Raw genomic sequence first — 20,085 nt, 5'->3', positions numbered from 1 at the left:
ACACCACAGTTTTACAGCACCAACACAAAGACCCAGTCGGTCACCGATTTTTCCAATGCCCCTTCCAGCCTGAGACCCATTGAGACAGTGCCTAGTTCGAGTGATATCCACATGCCGGCTTCTTATTTTTTGTATAGAAGTAACGAGGCAAAAATCACCACCTTCACGTTATCCCTTTGTATGTGGAGGACCATCCCTCAGGGCCTACCCCCAACATACGATTAAGTGCTCAAAATCTCATCACCCTGTGGAGGAAGAAGTTCACCTCGATCTCAACCTGCAATAATCACCGACAACAAGTACCTCAGCCCAAAGAGTTTACAGGCGATTAAGGCCTGGGCTCTCCCATTAGAGCTCTGATTCTCATTTGTCTCACCTGGGAGGCTGTATACTACCTCAACCGAACTCTTTCTCTCTCTCTCGGCTTTCACCGACTCTCAAGTAGGCTACTTAAGCTCAATAAGTTTACAACTGATTAAGGCCTAGGCTCCCCCAACATAGCTCGAATTATCATTTGCTTCACATGGTCACCTCGACTGAACCCTTGGATATTCACCATTTTCAAGAACCGTTAATTAAGGAGTTTTGTGGCTTGGGCCAACATCCATGGCAGGCCCCTGATAGGCGAGCTCGTCACCCAGAGAAGAATGCTAGATATCCAAGGGTCTCAGCTTTGCCTTTTGGTCAGACACCTCTAGACATTCCTGGAGAAGGATGAAGGCGCGAGGCCTGTCTAGAAGTGACCTCATCCAAGAAAGTCAGGGGTGGTACATGAAGTAAGAGGGTTGCCTATTGGTGGGCAGATGGTAAGAGGGGCATCCCCACCCTTTCGGCAAGACATTGCATTCCAGGACATCAAGACAGGCACTTCCCGACACATCCAACGTACGCCTCGCTAAACTATGCCACCTCTATCCTCCTGACTGCAACTATATGTTGTTTTTTTGCAAGGACCCAAAATACACTCGCTTATCTCCTGCCATTTAGCAATTTTTTTTTTTCAAGGTATCTACAGCGAAGCCTTTTTTTTTATACAGCTACAGACAACGAACCAGAATAGATACATGTTAGCTTCTGAGACTAATGCCGGATGCAAAATGAGAGTTTTCAATTGGAACAATATATATATACCTATCTATTTCTAATTTTTCATCAGCGACAGTTATTCATCTCATACAATGAACTTTTATCTGGAGCAATTCACGTGAAATAACAAAGAAACCAGTTTCCCCCCAGGAAGATCCCTGAGCAGTTGTGGAGTGGAGGGAGATCCGGGCTCGCGCACTCACACCAGGCTGTCGTCGCCGTCGGGCCCGCGCCAGTAGGGGCGGTAGCAGCAGGACAGCTCGGCCTCCGTGCAGTTGTAGAGCGGCGCCAGCGAGGCGTGCAGCAGCAGCGCCGTGTCGTTGGAGGCGACGAGCGGCGGCGGCCGGCCCCGGGCGCAGTCCACGGGCCGCTCCTTGCGCACGAAGCGGCGCACGTGCGGGTCCCAGGGGTCCAGCGCCGGGATGCGGCAGCCCGGAGTGTCCACCACGAAGCCCGGGTTCAAGGGCCGCTCGCGCTCTGCGCACGCGGAGAACAGGGGCGTAGCCAGGGGGGGGGGGGTTAGGGGTTCTAACACACCCCTCCCCCCCAACCCCATTAGCTGCCATTTTTTTTATCTTATCTGAAAGCAGGTTAGCTAAAAGCCTGGGTGTCTTACTGCTATCACCGGCCCACTGCACTGGAGGGGAAGAGTAAGCGAGCCCTACCGATTCTCCTTCCCTTCCCCTACCCCTGGCAACCAGGGACGCAACAACAGGGTATTTTAACCCCTTCTGAAACCTTCAAGTGGGGCAAACGGGGGCAAAGAAAGTGCTGTGTAATCAATTTTTAGATGCTTTAATAGCACCATTTTCCACCTTGAAATACAATAATTTTCCCGGGGGAGGACCCCCGGACCACCCGCTTTAATAGGGGGTGGGGCCTTGCTTCTTAACCCCCCTCCCCCCTTCATACACAAATCCTGGCTATGCTACTGGTGGAGAACAAAGGGTCGTTACCACAACGCCGAACTACCACAACGCCGAACGTACAATAACGCTGAATGCCAAATTGACCGCAACGCCGACAGCTAGAAAACTGTTGTGCACCATAACGCCGAAATACAGTAACGCCTAAAAATGTTGCTGCGGGGAGGGGGGCGGGGGGCTACAGGAGCAAAATGAAAAACAACTGAATGAATTTGCGTGTGTTTCTTAAATGTATCTTAACGCCGAAATACCACAACCTAACCTAACCTAGGCTAGCCTAACCTAGCCTAACTTAACCTAACCTTACCTAACCTAACCTTTGTGGCAGTCCTGCTGTGACATTTTTCGGCGTTAATGTATTTCGGCGTTGTGGTAATTCGGCGTTGTGGTACACAGCAGTTTTCTAGCTGTCGGCGTTGCAGTCAATTTGGCATTCGGCGTTATTGTACGTTCGGCGTTGTGGTGCGTCCCCGAGAACCAACACCTCACCTGCCCGAGCGCCCGTTCACTGTGCACAGCTTCAACACTACACGTCCCGAGCATTTGAGAAAGTCCTGAGGGCAGACGGGCGGTTCCGGTGTCCGCATTTACTTTTTGGACGTGATAACGTCTTGTAAATCGATCAACGCCGGCTGCACGCACGAAAAAAAGTGTCACGTTCCACCTGAGCCGAGCGTGCAAGAACCGGCCAACCACCATTGCGAGAAAATCTTCCATAATATCAAACAGGTTAAGGCGGGCCTTTTAAAACTAATTTTTCGTGATTATATTTGAACGAATTATTTCAATTAAATTTTGCAAAAAACTGTAAATAATATTTGAAATTTAAAAAAAGTATGCAATTTTTCATCAATGTTTTCTTATGACGTTATCACGTAAAATTATCGTCCGTAAACCGACTTTACAGACAACCTCCTTTTTTAAAATCTGTTTTAAGAAGAGTGAAAACGGCTAAAACGCGAATTTTTCAGAATAATCACTAAGATGTCATAGTTGTCCTGTGCACGACCGTCAACTGTCTCACTCTTAGAGGCGATACCGCGCTGGAAGCCCTGACTGGCGGGCGCCTTAAGAGAAGCGAGGTGGCGGCAGTGGTGAGACACTGGACACGTGAGCAGGAAACGTCAGTCACGCTGTTTTCAAGGGCGTAGTTTCAACCCAGGAGCCAAGATGTAACCAAGTCACACCTTATCTTAAACGCAGAGCTTATCCATACATTCCCGCAGATTCCCGGACGATCACACTACGGCGAGGGGTGCTACCGTAACTTAGAAACACACAAATTAGAAACAAATAATTTTGGGAAGAGACAAGATAAGAATCTTTACAGTTATGTGGTTTGGCATTGTGGTGCCTTTACGTTATGGCGGTTATAAGTTGTTTAGTTTTAAGTTGAGACAGCTATAAACTACAATGTTTCTAAGTTAAGATTTTCTAAAAAAAATTATATATATATATATATATATTGTTTTTGTTTTGTTTTGTGTGTTTCTAGGTTTCGATCGTTCTAACTTATGATAGTTTTAAGTTACGTGGATGTTTTTTTCGAGGATTCTAAGTTGTGTGTTTCTATGTTTTAACAGCTCTGAAATGATTTTCTAAGTTAATATATTTCTAAATTGTGATTTAGGATGGTATTCCAAGTCGTTCGGGTAAGCATTGCCTTGTTGGAATAAAACCGTAACCTAACCCGTGGACCGCATTCCAGAACATGTCCAAACCGAATCCCAGAAATAAAAAAAAAATCGTCAACTGTTTATTTTTAAACGGTGCCCTGCTAGAAACAGTTTCAACGCATTCTAGTGGACGTTTCGCAATTTTTATGGCAGAAATACTAGAGATGATAGCAGCATCATCGCACAAATATATACCTATATTTTTTTCTAATTTTCCCAAGTTACGATTATTTATTGTCATGACTATTGAAGTGTACGAAATGTATTCCAGGATATTTTAGATATCACAAAGTTTCATTGGCACACCAACACGCTTGGTTTGTCCCCCGGTTATCACAAAAAAAAAACTATATGCGAGTTAATGGCGCCAAATCATCGAAAAAGTGAGCTCAGTGCATGCGCGGAATTCGGGCAAAAATCCGTTCCCTAAAAGCCGTGTCCTATCGTTAGAGATACGAAATTTCGCTCATTTATTTGGTTGCAAGTTAGAAAGCAAACCACACTCTCGTACTGTTATTTTTTTGTACACGCCCTTAAACGACCGCGAGCCGACTGTGATCCAGGAGAGAAGTAAACGAATCAGGAAGTGACAATTAACAAGGATACAGACAGACGTTCTCGCTATGAATTCAACCAATGGGAAAGTAAAAATGGGTTGAGCACACCTGTGAAATTGAATTCTACCCAAGGAGGCCAGACGAATCCGCGAAATTTCCCGGGGGTCTCTACCTATCGCGCACTGGGAATAACGGATAGGGTACAGTACAGTTGTGGCATAGTCCAGCGGTCCCCAAAAAGTGTTCCGGGGCAGGTTCCGTGAGTCAGGACGAATGTCACATAAAGCAGGCACAATTATTGCAAAGTAACTTTTCTTTGAAGGAGTTGGGGTTCCGCTGAAAGTGAAGTCGATCACAAGGTTCCTTGGGGACCGCTGGCACAGTCGAGGGAAGCCTTATTTTCACAGACGAGAGAGCCAAAACCCGAAGTTCCCCGAAGTTCATGCTCGCTTTTCTTTTTTTCCGTATCTTTAATGTAGCTAACCTTGCCAAAATCAACCGTCCACAGTGTTCTAAAGTATTTATAATGTAGCTAACCTAACCTAATTGATCATTAGTATCCTCTTTATCAACACATTTACAATGAACCAAAAAAAAAAACCGAAGATGCACTATCGGACGTTTGTCTCGTCTGTAAAAAGAAGGTCTCCCCCACAGTGGACACCTCGTGTGTTGGAACACGGCGAGAGGCGCGCGCACCTCGAGGCAGCGTGCCCGGCAGGCGGACGTGTCCCACGGCGGCGCGGCAGTCGTCCAGCCAGTAGACGAGGCCGCAGCCTGCAGCCAGCACTGCCACCAGGCACCAGCCCCTCGGCGCGAGCCGGGGCCCCGCCCCGCTGCCCGCGGGCCCCTCCGAGCACTTCAGCCCCGGCATCTGCAACGGCAACGGCGACGGCGACGTCAGCGCACACCTCAGCCCAGGCATCCGCGTACATCACACATTACAAGTGTAAGTTGGATTCTGTCAAACACCGTGTTTTTTACCAGTGTCCGAAAAGTCTCTTCCTGATTACACACATTAATAACATCGGCTATAAGTAAGATAAAAATATGAAACTGATGATGAAATGTCGAGATACTGTCCAAGGTTTTTTTTTTCAAACATGAGTACAATTAAACATGAGCACCTTTGGTAGCACGTAGCACATCTAGTCGATATTCAATTTCCGTCCACACATTAGCCAACATCGTTGGAGGGATCGATGCAATGACTCTGGTTATCCGTTGACGCAGGGTTGCAATATCTGGTACGTGTGTTGGGTAGACCTCGTACTTGACATGACGCCATAAAAAGAAGTCTAATGGGGTTATGTCAGGAGAGCGTGGAGGCCAAACCGTTGGTCCATCACGACCGATCCATCGTCCAGGAAAGGTCATATCAAGATAGGCACGGACCTCGAAACCTCAATGAGGTGGTGCACCGTCTTGTTAAAACATGACATCGGGGTGATACTCAAGCAGCTGAGGAACAGCATAAAGTTGTAACATGTCCAATTACACTGGAGATGTGATGGTTGCCTTAGCAAAGAAGAATGGCCCGATAATTCTGTAATGCAATATTGCGCACCAAACATTCACTTATGAACTTCCTCTGGTACACTCCATCACCTCGTCAGGGGGCTGTGAACCCCAAATGCGCACGTTATGGCGATTCAATACTCTGCTGACATAAAAAGGTTGCCTCGTCAGAAAAGGCAATTCGTTGGAGATATCCATTATCGTCCTCCATACGTATTAACATTTCAACCGCAAAGTCATATCGATGTGATCTGTCATTGGGCAACAAAGCCTGAATGATTTGCACTTTGTATACACGAAACATTCAATGTTTGTGTAAGATATTGAAAGAGCTTTTTGGCATATGTAATTCACGTGAGGGCCTTCGCACAGATTTCTTAGGACTTCGCAGAAATGACTGTCTCACAGCTTCCACCCTTTCAGCTGAGGTTGATGGTCGACCAGACTTCGGAAGGTCAGTAACCAATCCTGTGGTCTTGAACTTCTCATACCACGTCTAAATGCTCTTGACATCAGGGAGAATATTTCCATATGTGTTCTGGAAGTTTCTCTGCACTGTTATTGGTGATCGTGTCTCGTGGTACCACAGGGCACATTGGTAATCATGTCCGGGTTACTGCGAACCTATAATGAAAAAAAAAACTTGAGTTATGACCTAACATTTTGACAGCACTGTCATATTTTTATCGTACGTCTAGCCGAAGTTATAAATTTGTGTAATCAGGGAAAGACTTTTCGGACATCCTGTATTTCAAGTAAACTATTTATAACAAGAACATAGTGTTCAAAGGTCAGTGGAAAAAAATTGAAAGATAAAAAAAATAATTGTGTTACAATTATTAATTTCGGTATTGAAAAGTTTTTTTTTGTACAAAGCACGGCCTCTACGCAAGCATGCCACGCAAAACTCACTATAAACTATTAGAATCCAAAATTAGTACAAATTTGTAATACATTTTTTTCTATTCGCCTTTAATTTCACACTTTTTGTAGTCTACAAAAATTTGTCGGCCCTTCTTGCGCATTCTGTAACCTTACGCCAGGGGCAGGCTGCCAACATCCCCCCCCCCCCCCGGGGGGGAGGGCTCCTACACCGTTCTAGATCCGTCTCTGATCGGAACCCCGGGATCGTGGAGAGGGTTACGATAAGGCTATGTCTCCTGGAATCATCGGAACCAACAATGTCGTCCAAGATGGCCGCCGACAGCAGACGACAAAATGGCCGCTTACTCCAGAACAATGTAGCCTCTTCATAACAACCCCCCCCCCCTTCTCACCGAGTTAATTATGTTGATCGCGGGACTCCGGAATTAACCTGCGCCTCGAAACTCTACCTGAAGCCTGCAACAAAAAAATACTATTACACACTAGTAGTATATAATAGCCGGTCCGAGCGCTGAGTCCTGGGTCGTGTAGCGTGGAGGGATTCAATGGCTGACAGTCCTGACGTCACGGCGGCCATCTCGGATGATCTCGGCATTCAAAATTCTTTACAAATTATTCCAAATTCCTAGAAATTTTGTGATTTCGAGAGAAAATATCCCGTTTTGAGAGAAAATTTCCCATTTTTTTTCCTTAAAAAAATTCATAAATTCGAAATTCGGAATTTCTCAAAAGACAATTGACTTTGAAAGAACTCAAATTCCTAAAAACGGCTGAAATTCCCCATCGACAAGTCTCCCTAAGCCGACGAGATTTCGACTTTGAACTTAACTGTAAACACGAAATCTTTAATTTTTTACCGAAAAATTCCGAAAAAATTAAAAAAAAAAAAAAATGGTTTACTTCAAACATTGCACTTTACGTTACTCCAGCCATCATGAAATCGAATGTCTTACTCCCCGAATGTTGCACTTTTCCTTATGCCCGCCATCTTGGACATGTATGATGTAATCGTTGCACTTTAGGTTAAGGCAGTCATTTTGGATTCTAGAACTTTGCAATTTCCGTTACGGACGCCATCTTGTTGTCGTCTGACGGTGGCCGCCATCTTGGATGATGTCACGGCCTCCATATTGGTTTTTCGGTTCAGCTTGAGGCCGCCATATTTAATTCTATAAATGTTTCAATATTTGTTACGGTTGCCATATTGAAAATCCGTAATTATTATCCGATTTTAGCAAAAAAATTGATTATTAATTTTTTTGCTAAAATCGGATAATAATTCCGGATTTTCAATATGTCAACCGTGAATGTTTTTTAATTATTAAAAAGTATATTTGATTAAATTTTAATAAAAAAAACTACTTGCATCATGGTGTCCTAGGTTCTAAGCCAGTGAGGGCGATCGATTAAAAATGTCGACAGTTCCTTCCTCCACACAAGCCACCGGCAGACTGACTTCCAACTACTAATGCCAAGGCAGATATTACTTCAGTCAGTATGACATCTGACAGCCATCTTGTTTTCGCCTGCTGAAAGCTACCAACCGGGATCCGACATATTGTTTTGGTCTGCTAGAGTGCGCTACCGACATATTAGTTTAAATTCTGACCGCTATACTACAGGGAAAATTTATTATTGTTATGTCCACCAAAAGATTACTTGTTAAAATCATGATTGAAAAGATTAATATCTGCCCTAGGTCCGGTCCTAGCTAAATGCAATAAAATATAATTTAATTAAAATTAAACAAAAATGCCAGGTTCGAGGAAAAGAACAAAATTAAAAATAACAAAATTATCACAGAAATTCTACAAGTACAATAAAAAAGTACTAACATTTCCCCATGTCTATAATCTTCTTAGAAGGCGTAGCTAGTCCTTGGCATGCCTTGACATGTGTTTTCAGCACATTTACACATGTAAGTTGATTAACTGGTTACGTCCAGTTGGTGACTATGCACATCAGACGGTTGGTCAACCACGCACAACCAGTCGGTTGGAAAGGCTATCACGTCCAGTTTGTGTAAAGGTACGCCAATTCGGTGGTCAGACACGTCTATTCGGTGGCCAGGAACGCATGTCCAGTAGGTGGACAGCCACGTACATTTGGTAGCCAAGCACATCCAGTAGGTGGTCAGACACATCCAGTGAGTAGCCAAAAGGTAGTTTTCATCGATATTTGGCGAAAAATTTATACAGTTTATGTACAAAATCATGCGCATTGGCCAAGCGTCTCCGAACCACGAGGCCAGGTCATGTACAATGTTAGGTGTATAGGCCAAGCGTCTCCGAACCAAGAGGTGCTATTCGCCGATACTGGATCAACATTTTAAACAGGCCATGTTCCATGTCAGGCGTATAGACCAGACGTCTCTGAACCACGAGGCCAACCATATCCTGAGTACTGACTTATAGATGCTCATTCATCACCAAAAAGGAAGCATTTTAATAAAAAGAAAGCACTTCATCAAAAAGGAAGCACATTTGGAAGCACATTAAAAAATAAAGCAAATTTGGAAGCACATTCCACAAAAAGGAAGCACATTTGGAAGCACATTCGAAAAGAGTTAGCACATTCGACAAAGAGTTAGCACATTTGGAAGAACAACAAACGAAAAGGAAGCATAACCAACGAAAATGAAGCATATACAACGAAAAGGAAGCACATGTGGAAGCACAATAAAAAAGGAGCACAATCGGAAATACAATCAAAAAGGAAGCATAATCGGAAGCACAATTAACGAAAATGAAGCACACATGGAAGCACAATCAATATTTTATTGGTTTTCTCCGTGTGCTTCTGATTATTCCTGCCAATATTTTATCAGTTTCTCCAAGTTCTTCTGGCCATTCATAGTGACACTACTACTGGTTTTCTCCGATTGCTTCTGGTTATTTCTGAGATATCAATCTCTGCATGAAATTTTTTTTTACTCAAAGAGACATGCAAATTTATTAAGAGTTACGTTTAATTAGTGAAATTCTGTTACTAAATCAGCACATACAATAATTTTATCAGGTGGAATTAAAACCAAAAAAAAATCATTACTCATTCAAATAATATGCCTTTATCACGCTCGACAAAATTATTTCTCCCTGGGACTTTATTCCCTCTAGACGGTCCTGAAAAAAGCATTTGGTGTTGCAGTTAGGGGGGAGGGGAGTTGTTTGAGCCAGCCTCCGGACACATTAATTTTTAAAAAAATTAATGGTAGTAAGTTGCCGCCAAGAATTAACTCACCTCTTTTAGGCGGTTGAGGAGAGACACGCGGACAAATATGGCTGTCCTATTCGTTGTTTTGAACGAGAGCGCGCTGGGAAATGACGACCGCGTTCAGTTAACGTTTGCGCGTAACTACATATATCTGGCTTCCGGCGCACGCGACAAAAAGAAATCGCACATCACGTTCTGACCTCACGGACCGAGAGATAAACACGGAGCCGCAGATAGCAATGACTCGTTATTTTTTAAACTGAAACTTCCTTGCGGACGGTAGGGCGAGGCGTAAATAAAATGAGAGAAACGGAAACTAAAAAACGCAATGCTAAGAAGGGAAGCCCTCGATTTTAGGGAGGGGGGAATAACGAATATAAATAGGGACGGGAAAAATATTACAATCGATTTCAAGATGGGCTGAAATTAAAATATTTGTACTGCTTCTGCTACTGGACCACAGATTGTATGCATGACTCTTGGGCCAATGAGAAACGCTCAACCGAAGAAGTTTCGAATAACAGGCTACCCGAATCATGTCACACAATTCGGCAACCAATGAACAGGTGACATTTACTCGAATATGTAGAGGACTGTAGAGTCTATCATAGAGGTCATTTGAACAGAGAATTTTCCCAGTCCATAAGAAAATGAGGTAAAGTGTTCGGATAAATGTAACGTCTACTCTTTGCTGGGTGGTCTCCACTATGTTTGTTTACACCTGTGAGCTTCGAATGCGAACCACTGTTAGTCATCAAATTACTTTCCCGAAACCCAGATGGTAGCAGCCACATTAGAGGACCAAGTTTGCATTGTACTACCACACTTGCGCGATCGCATAATTAAGCACTAGCATACTTTAACAATTTGGATACTTTCAAAAAATTTCATACGCTCACATACCTGTACACTCGCTTGTACTTTAGTATACTTGCACACATGTACACGTGAATCAATTATTAATATTGCATGTCAATTTCCCATCCTTCAATCGGTGAAGTTTCAGTTTTGAACTAGAGTGGTGAGCTCACATTATCTTTGTCACTGCGTCTACAACTCACCCAAACCTACAAGCCCCTAATCCTCACCAACACGACACTCTCCTAGTCATTCTAACTGGTGAGGAGTTTCTATCCCTCACCCAAACCTACAAGCTACTAATGCTCACCAACAACAACACTCTCCTAGTCCTTCTAACTGGTGAGGAGTTTCTCTTCCTCGGCCACACCTACACGCCCCTAATGCTCACCAACCCGACACTCACCATGTCCTTCTAACTGGTGAGGAGTTTCTCTTCCTCGGCCACACCTGCAAGCCCCTAATGCTCACCAAAACGACACTCTCCTAGTCCTTCTAACTGGTGAGGAGTTTCTCTTCCTCGGGCACACCTGCAAGCCCTTAATGCTCAACAACACGACACTCTCCTAGTCCTTCTAACTGGTGACGAGTTTCTCTTCCTCGGGCACACCTACACGCCCCTAATGCTCACCAACACGACACTCACCTTGTCCTTCTAACTGGTGAGGAGTTTCTCTTCCTCGGGCACACCTGCAAGCCCTTAATGCTCAACAACACGACACTCTCCTAGGCCTTCTAACTGGTGACGAGTTTCTCTTCCTCGGGCACACCTGCAAGCCCCTAATGCTCACCAACACGACACTCACCTTGTCCTTCTAACTGGTGAGGAGTTTCTCTTCCTCGGGCACACCTGCAGGCCCTTAATGCTCAACAACACGACACTCTCCTAGTCCTTCTAACTGGTGACGAGTTTCTCTTCCTCGGGCACACCTGCAAGCCCCTAATGCTCACCAACACGACACTCTCCTAGTCCTTCTAACTGGAGAGGAGTTTCTCTTCCTCGGCCACACCTGCAGGCCCTTAATGCTCAACAACACGACACTCTCCTAGTCCTTCTAACTGGTGACGAGTTTCTCTTCCTCGGGCACACCTGCAAGCCCCTAATGCTCACGAACACGACACTCACCTTGTCCTTCTAACTGGTGAGGAGTTTCTCTTCCTCGGGCACACCTGCAGGCCCTTAATGCTCAACAACACGACACTCTCCTAGTCCTTCTAACTGGTGACGAGTTTCTCTTCCTCGGGCACACCTACACGCCCCTAATGCTCACCAACACGACACTCACCTTGTCCTTCTAACTGGTGAGGAGTTTCTCTTCCTCGGGCACACCTGCAAGCCCTTAATGCTCAACAACACGACACTCTCCTAGTCCTTCTAACTGGTGAGGAGTTTCTCTTCCTCGGCCACACCTGCAAGCCCCTAATGCTCACCAACACGACACTCTCCTAGTCCTTCTAACTGGAGAGGAGTTTCTCTTCCTCGGCCACACCTGCAGGCCCTTAATGCTCAACAACACGACACTCTCCTAGTCCTTCTAACTGGTGACGAGTTTCTCTTCCTCGGGCACACCTGCAAGCCCCTAATGCTCACGAACACGACACTCACCTTGTCCTTCTAACTGGTGAGGAGTTTCTCTTCCTCGGGCACACCTGCAAGCCCCTAATGCTCACCAACACGACACTCTCCTAGTCCTTCTAACTGGTGAGGAGTTTCTCTTTCTCGGGCACACCTGCAAGCCCTTAATGCTCTCCAACACGACACTCTCCTAGTCCTTCTAACTGGTGAGGAGTTTTCTTCCTCGGGCACACCTGCAAGCCCTTAATGCTCACCAACACGACACTCTCCAAGTCCTTCTAACTGGTGAGGAGTTTCTCTTCCTCGGGCACACTTGCAAGCCCCTAATGCTCACCAACACGACACTCTCCTAGTCCTTCTAACTGGTAAAGGAGTTTCTCTTACCTCGGGCACACCTGCAAGCCCCTAATGCTCACCAACACGACACTCTCCTAGTCCTTCTAACTGGTGAGGAGTTTCTCTTCCTCGGCCACACCTGCAAACCCCTAATGCTCACCAACACGACACTCTCCTAGTCCTTCTAACTGGTGAGGAGTTTCTCTTACCTTGGGCACACCTGCAAGCCCCTAATGCTCACCACGACTCTCTCCTAGTCCTTCTAACTGGTGAGGAGTTTCTCTTCCTCGGGCACACCTGCAAGCCCCTAATGCTCACCAACACGACACTCTCCTAGTCCTTCTAACTGGTGAGGAGTTTCTCTTACCTCGGGCACACCTGCAAGCCCCTAATGCTCACCAACACGACACTCTCCTAGTCCTTCTAACTGGTGAGGAGTTTCTCTTACCTCGGGCACACCTGCAAGCCCCTAATGCTCACCAACACGACACTCTCCTAGTCCTTCTAACTGGTGAGGAGTTTCTCTTCCTCGGGCACACCTGCAAGCCCCTAATGCTCACCAACACGACACTCTCCTAGTCCTTCTAACTGGTGAGGAGTTTCTCTTACCTCGGGCACACCTGCAAGCCCCTAATGCTCACCAACACGACACTCTCCTAGTCCTTCTAACTGGTGAGGAGTTTCTCTTCCTCGGGCACACCTGCAAGCCCCTAATGCTCACCAACACGACACTCTCCTAGTCCTTCTAACTGGTGAGGAGTTTCTCTTCCTCGGCCACACCTGCAAACCCCTAATGCTCACCAACACGACACTCTCCTAGTCCTTCTAACTGGTGAGGAGTTTCTCTTACCTCGGGCACACCTGCAAGCCCCTAATGCTCACCAACACGACACTCTCCTAGTCCTTCTAACTGGTGAGGAGTTTCTCTTCCTCGGCCACACCTGCAAGCCCCTAATGCTCACCAACACGACACTCTTCTAGTCCTTCTAACTGGTGAGGAGTTTCTCTTACCTCGGGCACACCTGCAAGCCCCTAATGCTCACCAACACGACACTCTCCTAGTCCTTCTAACTGGTGAGGAGTTTCTCTTCCTCGGCCACACCTGCAAGCCCCTAATGCTCACCAACACGATACTTTCCTAGTCATTCTAACTGGTGAGGAGTTTCTCTTCCTTGGGCACACCTGCAAGCCCCTAATGCTCACCAACACGACACTCACCTAGTCTTTCTAACTGACTAGGAGCTTCTCTCTTCCTCGCCGAACACCAAAAAAAAAAAAAAACTTTTGAGCGAGTTTTTCATTACCTGCCAGTGATGTGTAACATCTTACCTCAGTAACGAGCAAATTCATGTGTTCTCTTGTTGCAAATATATACTAATATTATAAAGCTGAAGAGTTTGTTTGTTTGAACGCGCTAATCTCAGGAACCACTGGTCCGTTTGAAAAATTCTTTCAGTGTTGGATAGTACATTTATCGTGGAAGGCTATAGGCTATATTATATTATCAATTACATTAGGGATCCTTACTAAAAGTCCAATTTAGAATCAAATAAATTGGAGGGGGTTAGATACAACATGCAGTACACGTGTGTTGACAATGCCACAGGCACTAGAAGTTTATTTCCTATTGCCTATTAACATTGTTGCCACGCACTAGATGCCTTATCATTCTTAATTTTCCCATTCAAGTAAAAAAACACCCGTGTGATATTAACAACGAAGCTATCAGTACCCTCATAAGAAATCAATTAGTTTTTTATACTTTTTATCACTTTAAATCGCAAACCTCTCTCTCTGTGTTTAATTTGTTTTTTTTACTAGAATAATTTTTATTATTTTTAATTAATTTTCATTTTTCGCACCATTAATAATTTTCCTCTCCCGTTACAATTCTGAAAAGGACGTGTACACACATATATATATACTGGATCCCGCGTCAAGAATTATCGCAAGAATATGAATAATGAGGCACGATACTCCACACAATTAGTCCACCCGCCTTACAGCGGTGTCGTGAGGGAGCGGGAGATCAAGGCACTTGTCCTGTTATCTCTATTCACTGGCGGCTAACTTCGAAACATGCACAGATAAGCTTGTGTTACGATATGACAAATGCCTTGATAGTTTTGGCTTTTATGTATTAAAATAAATAAGACCCTACTGTACTTTTGATGGTAGAATTACTATGTTACGTAAATTTCCTTTTTTTTAAAATAGCCTTTCGGAGGTTGAAAAAAAAACAGCCCTCGTGTATATATATATATATATATATATATATATATATATATATATATATATATATATATATGCGAAATACCACTCACTGACTCACTAATCACGAGATCTCTAAAACTATACACCCGATTGACTTGAAATTTTGCATAGTTACTCTCATTTTGTGATGTAGACGCTCACTAAGAACGGATTCTGCGGAAATCCTATCCCAAGGGGAGTTTCGGGGGCGTAATATATCAAAATTTCCAGTTTTTGGTAGGAAATAACCATGGCAACGGCTGTTGCTTTGTTGATGCTTCATTCCTCTCTATGGCAACGACTATTTCATAGTTAGTGCAGTCCTCATCACCGTTGAAATTTTGCGGGTACTTTAAATATCAAAAATATCCCTTTTTTTCATATATATATATATATATATATATATATATATATATTACAGACTTGAAACTTCACAGTAATGTTCCTTATGTTACGCAGGATGACATTTTCCGAAAATTAGATCCCATGGGTGGTTAAAACCAGGCAACAGTGGGTACTTTGTCTGCATGAGAACAGGATTTTGCATTGTTCATGCCTTCTGCGTCTCCATGGCAACGGGCATTGCGCGGCAGTGGCATACCCACAAGGAGGGGCATGTATAATGAGCGGCGCAAGAGTGATCTGCCTGTAGACTGCCGTAGCGAAGTACGGGTACATCAGTTGTACGTTGCGTGCACGAGTCGGGAAACCATCGCTGCTATTCATTTTCTCTCCGGTACATTATACAGCATTGTAATAAATTTTCACTGAATTTGTTTTTATTTACCATTACTGTAAATGGGAGATGTGGCTTAATTTTTTTCCATTAGTATAGCCGTGCGAAGCCGGGTCGGGCAGCTAGTATACTTATAATACGAAACTCGGACTTCAAATTTAACGTAGAATATTTAAATATAATTACGAGCATTATAAATATACGAAAATTGTTTTTTCAAATACATTACTGGACGCGAATCACGCGTAGTTGCCGCACCCGCCGCTAGAATTCGTTGCCGGAGCAGATACTTTGATTTAATCATTTGATTAGCAGACCGAATTTTTTAAATATAAAATGAAACATCTCCGAGTAATGCAAAAATCCTTCATGTAATACTATACTCTTGCTTCGGCCTGATTTTTTTAAAGGAAAATTTATTAAAATACTGCCCGTCACGTTAAAATTCACGAAACTATTCATACTATATTGTTTCCCTTTGAATTTTTGTACTTTGCTTCGCTCATTCTGCCACAGATGGCAACAACGTAGTTATAACACATTTACATTTCCGTTCGTTGCTTTTCGTCGGTCGGATTACAAGGGTCCTCGCTACCCACCCCCACCCCCTTCCCCCCGCCGCTCCCCACGCACCTTCCGGCCTCGGGTCACAGAGGCCGCTGCGAGGAGTGGCGTGAATAAGCACCGCTGTTCTGGGTTTTTCGAACGTCGGGTCAGCCCGGAATGACGCGACACGTCAAGGTCGCTCTCGTCGGTTCGAGAAGGACGCCACGGGTATATAAGCGACGACGCCGGCCTCCACGGGAGTTCCGTGAGTGACGGGAAGAGTGATATCGGCGAAGAGTGTGAGAGACCCCCTCAAGAGCATCGCAAAGAGGAGCGACGGGACCGTGAGAGTGCGACTGAGTGGCACGAGACTGTGTGTGTGTGTGGACAGGCGCGAGGTAAGGGGCGAGCCACTGCTGAGCCTAGCTCCAGTGAGGAGTGCGAACTGCGGAACTTGAAAGACATTGAGTGACTTGCGAATAAACATTTTTAAGTGCAATTGGTTCGTGATCACACATGTTTTAAGTATAATTATTTATTAGTAATGTAAATATTAGTAATTAATAAACTTTTGATAAAACGAGCCCAGTTTTCCTCACAATTTTCGTAAAAATACTACAAAAAGAGTAAAAATACAACTGTTTAGATCTGGTTAATGTCAAATCTGTTTATGTATATTTACTCTTTGTTGTATAAATTTACATAAGCATGAAAGTGTATTTTTACCACAACTGTCAGTTAATTATCGTTTTGTGTAAACTTACATCAACAAATTGTAACTCTTTTTTTTAGCTTATAGCAGCTAATGAACACTGTGTAATTTTGATATAATTTATATTTTATTCATATTAATTGTTATAATGAACACTTATGACACTCTGAGTGAATTATAGGAGAATTTAATTTAACTCACGACATTAGGTTCTCAGTTACCGTCTTAGCCACTTGAACAACGTCCCCACTAATAAATCTGTAAGTAATGGGAACCACTTTAGTAATTTAATGTAAAATGAATGGGTCTTTATCAGTTTAAATTGCAAAATACATTTTTTTTGTAGTTCCTTGGTAGTTGTTAATTTACTCTTTCAAATATTTTGTACTTTTTCAATGAAGCAAGTGTGTACTTAAAAGAATACTTTATTGACAAAATACAGGAAACAACACTTGATGTATGTGCAATATCATCTATACATCCGCATGTGTAATTAAATATGTTAGTTATAATAGTTGTAAAAAATATAAACATTCGTGTATTTTTACCGAAGCCTGTAACACAGTTTTGCTTTCTAGAAATATGTGTGTAGAATTACACCAACTTTCAAAATAACATGACAAAAATGTAGAATTACTAAACCTTTTCGTGTGTAATTTTGGGCAACATGTGCTTCACTTATCCCACAGCAAACACAGGGGTATTAGTCCTTATGGGGTGGGTTTCACTACTTAGGTTTAGGTCAACTGGTTAACAGTTTATTGTTTAGCGAGAAAAATCGTAGCAGTATAAAACTTGAAAGGAAATCACTACGAGGTATCGCGAAAATCCCAACACGGAATGAGTATCGTTAAACGAAAAAAAATTTAACAATTTCCCAGCGAGGAATTAACACTTAACATCATTGTGACCAAAACAATTGTTTTGCTGTCCAGGTGGGGAAAACGTGTAAGGGGGCGAGGGGTGTGATTCGTTTTCATTTTTACTTCCACTATTAACATGGCAAGGACTGCGCGCACTAACTCCCTAAAGTTTCGTCCAGACTCGTGTAATGTGCAGTGTAATGCTACGTGTAACACGGATAGTGTGGACGGTACACAAGCTCATCGACAATCCTATACCGTATGAAGGTGTTTGATCCAGCTAGTTTCACTCTATACAAAACATAGCTTTTCAGTTATTATTTTTGGTAATACTGAGAGTTTCTTAATTCCAATTAGTAGGGGTTTTTGATTTTACCCTTGATACACACTGACGAGTTTAAGCCATTATTCTTCATTCCATAACCATGCTTTTTTCGCGGAAAAAAATTTTTCTGCCAGCTTTGTGTTAAACCTTTGGTGGTATCGTCTGTGTTTCGTGTTTGGTTGGGTATACTGTCGGCACACCAATCACAGCCATCCAGTGCGGAAGAAAACGCGTTCTTAAGGGCCCGGCCTAACAGGGCGATGGCTTCTCTTCCAGACGGCCGCCAATTGCAGTGCTGGCATTAACGAACGTTAAGGTTATTTCGCGAAAGAAAAATTGGTTGCCTGTAAAGTCGGTTTACGGACGATAGTTTAACGTGACAACGTCATAACAAAACATTAATGAAATTATTTCATTCTTTTATGAATAAAATTGAATAATTTTTATTGAATTATCACTATTTTGTTTGGATACAAAGGAGTGAAATGAAATCTACAATTTAATTGATGAAGTTACTTTTATTTGCACTCATTAATTCAAATATGTTTATTACTTTAACGAAGAGATTATTTTAACTATAACGTTTATACAATCTGTGTTATTCTGTTAAGGATAGGACGATGATAGGAAAAGTAGGAAACGAATGGGAGTGTTTCAAGTTTAATGTGCCTCGAAAAAGTCAAATCGATGGTTGTTCCAATTGAGTGGAAGAGAGATAGATGAGGCCCAAGCGTACAATGAGCGTAACGGGACAATGTGCGTAACGGGACAATGAGTCATCCTTTTTCGTGCGTGCAGCCGGCGTTCATCGATTTATTAGACGTTGTCACGTCAAAAAAAATATATACATACATGCCCTTACATTGCACATTCACGCGAACCTGGACTCGGCTTAGCTTCTTACCTCCGTGGCAGATAACCGATCCAAGTGACTCGACTAAAGCGTGGAGTGACTCCGGGATAACGCGCGCAACGCGATATCAGTCGCAGAGACTTCTGGTACTGTTATCTCGCCCTGGTGAGCTCCTCGGATGACGGACAGTTGCGACGCGTGTCGGCGTCGCGGCTTCTCTCTCGGCTGAGCGTCGCGACGCTTCCGACACCCCGACTGCCGTCTGCACTGCGTCGCACAGCCTCGCATCTGCCTCGTGGGCGGAAGCCCGCGTCCCGATAACGAGAGAGTTATCATTCGGAACCCGCCTCGCCCGGCAAACGTTCACTCCGTGGACCCGAGCCTTGGTTTGGAAACGACGCGACATTTTCAGCAACCACACACAGAAGAAAAAAAAATTCTGTGCTTCTACAAATGATTTCCTTTGGAAACCAATTGCCAAGAAAAAGTTTGTAATGCCACAAGAAAGACATTGTAACTTTGTACCTTTGTACAACACATTACTGTGGTTATTATTTTCATATATGAAATACTTTATCAGAGGTAATTGGCGCATTCACCCACGACGGAACGTAGAAGGTCTATGCGTTTAGGCTGAGAGGTTGTTTGTGTGTGCAAAAAAAAAAAAAACCAATGTTCCCATTTATCTCCAAAACTATTTTACCGATTTAGATACGGTTTTCTGTAAAATGTTTGTGATACATCGACGATGGTTCTTTGATATGTGTCATGTTGTCAACTCACCAGGTGGCGCTTTAATAAACATTTTTATTCTTGATTCTGCATATGAAATGCTGAAGGTCTGATGATAGAGCAGAAGAAAACCGTTGGAAACTATGAGGAGGCACGTAGCTAGTAAAATCATGTTTGAGTTCTTCTTTTTCCATTAAAAAAAATAATAATAAATAAAAACAAAAAATTTTACTTTAATTAAAATTGAATAAAAAATTAATATCCAAATAATATAGGTCTTCACATAACGTAAATTACTTTTACTGTTTCCCATGCAAAGCGACCACAAGAAACGCAGTTACGTATAAATGTTTGGTACCGTAAATTTTCTCCCCCTCACGCGTTAATATGGTATCGGAATTCCCGTTCTTGAACAGTATACATGTACGAATTTC

The 20,085-nt window shown here is 43.4% G+C and overlaps 1 protein-coding gene across 2 annotated transcripts in view; it reads right to left on the bottom strand.

Annotated features, from left to right (window-relative positions):
• The window catches only part of LOC134538727 (uncharacterized), a 40,659-nt gene extending 21,498 nt beyond the window's left edge, over positions 1–19,161 (bottom strand). The window contains exons 1-3 of one of the 2 annotated variants that reach the window (XM_063380183.1): positions 18,971–19,161; positions 4,945–5,119; positions 1,290–1,563 (exon numbers count right to left, since the gene is read on the bottom strand). In XM_063380183.1, the coding sequence (XP_063236253.1) occupies positions 1,290–1,563; positions 4,945–5,119 (449 nt within the window). In that variant the 5' untranslated portion in view covers positions 18,971–19,161. Of the gene's footprint in view, positions 1–1,289; positions 1,564–4,944; positions 5,120–9,888; positions 9,985–18,970 lie in introns of those variants that run through there. The other variant, XM_063380184.1, reaches the window with a different exon arrangement.
• Between the last annotated feature and the right edge of the window lie 924 nt (positions 19,162–20,085).

Source organism: Bacillus rossius, chromosome 14 (assembly GCF_032445375.1).
Source record: "Bacillus rossius redtenbacheri isolate Brsri chromosome 14, Brsri_v3, whole genome shotgun sequence".
Lineage (NCBI taxonomy): Eukaryota > Metazoa > Arthropoda > Insecta > Phasmatodea > Bacillidae > Bacillus > Bacillus rossius.
The sequence above is the reverse complement of the archived record's forward strand: the minus strand, read 5'-3'. Positions and strand labels throughout refer to the sequence as shown.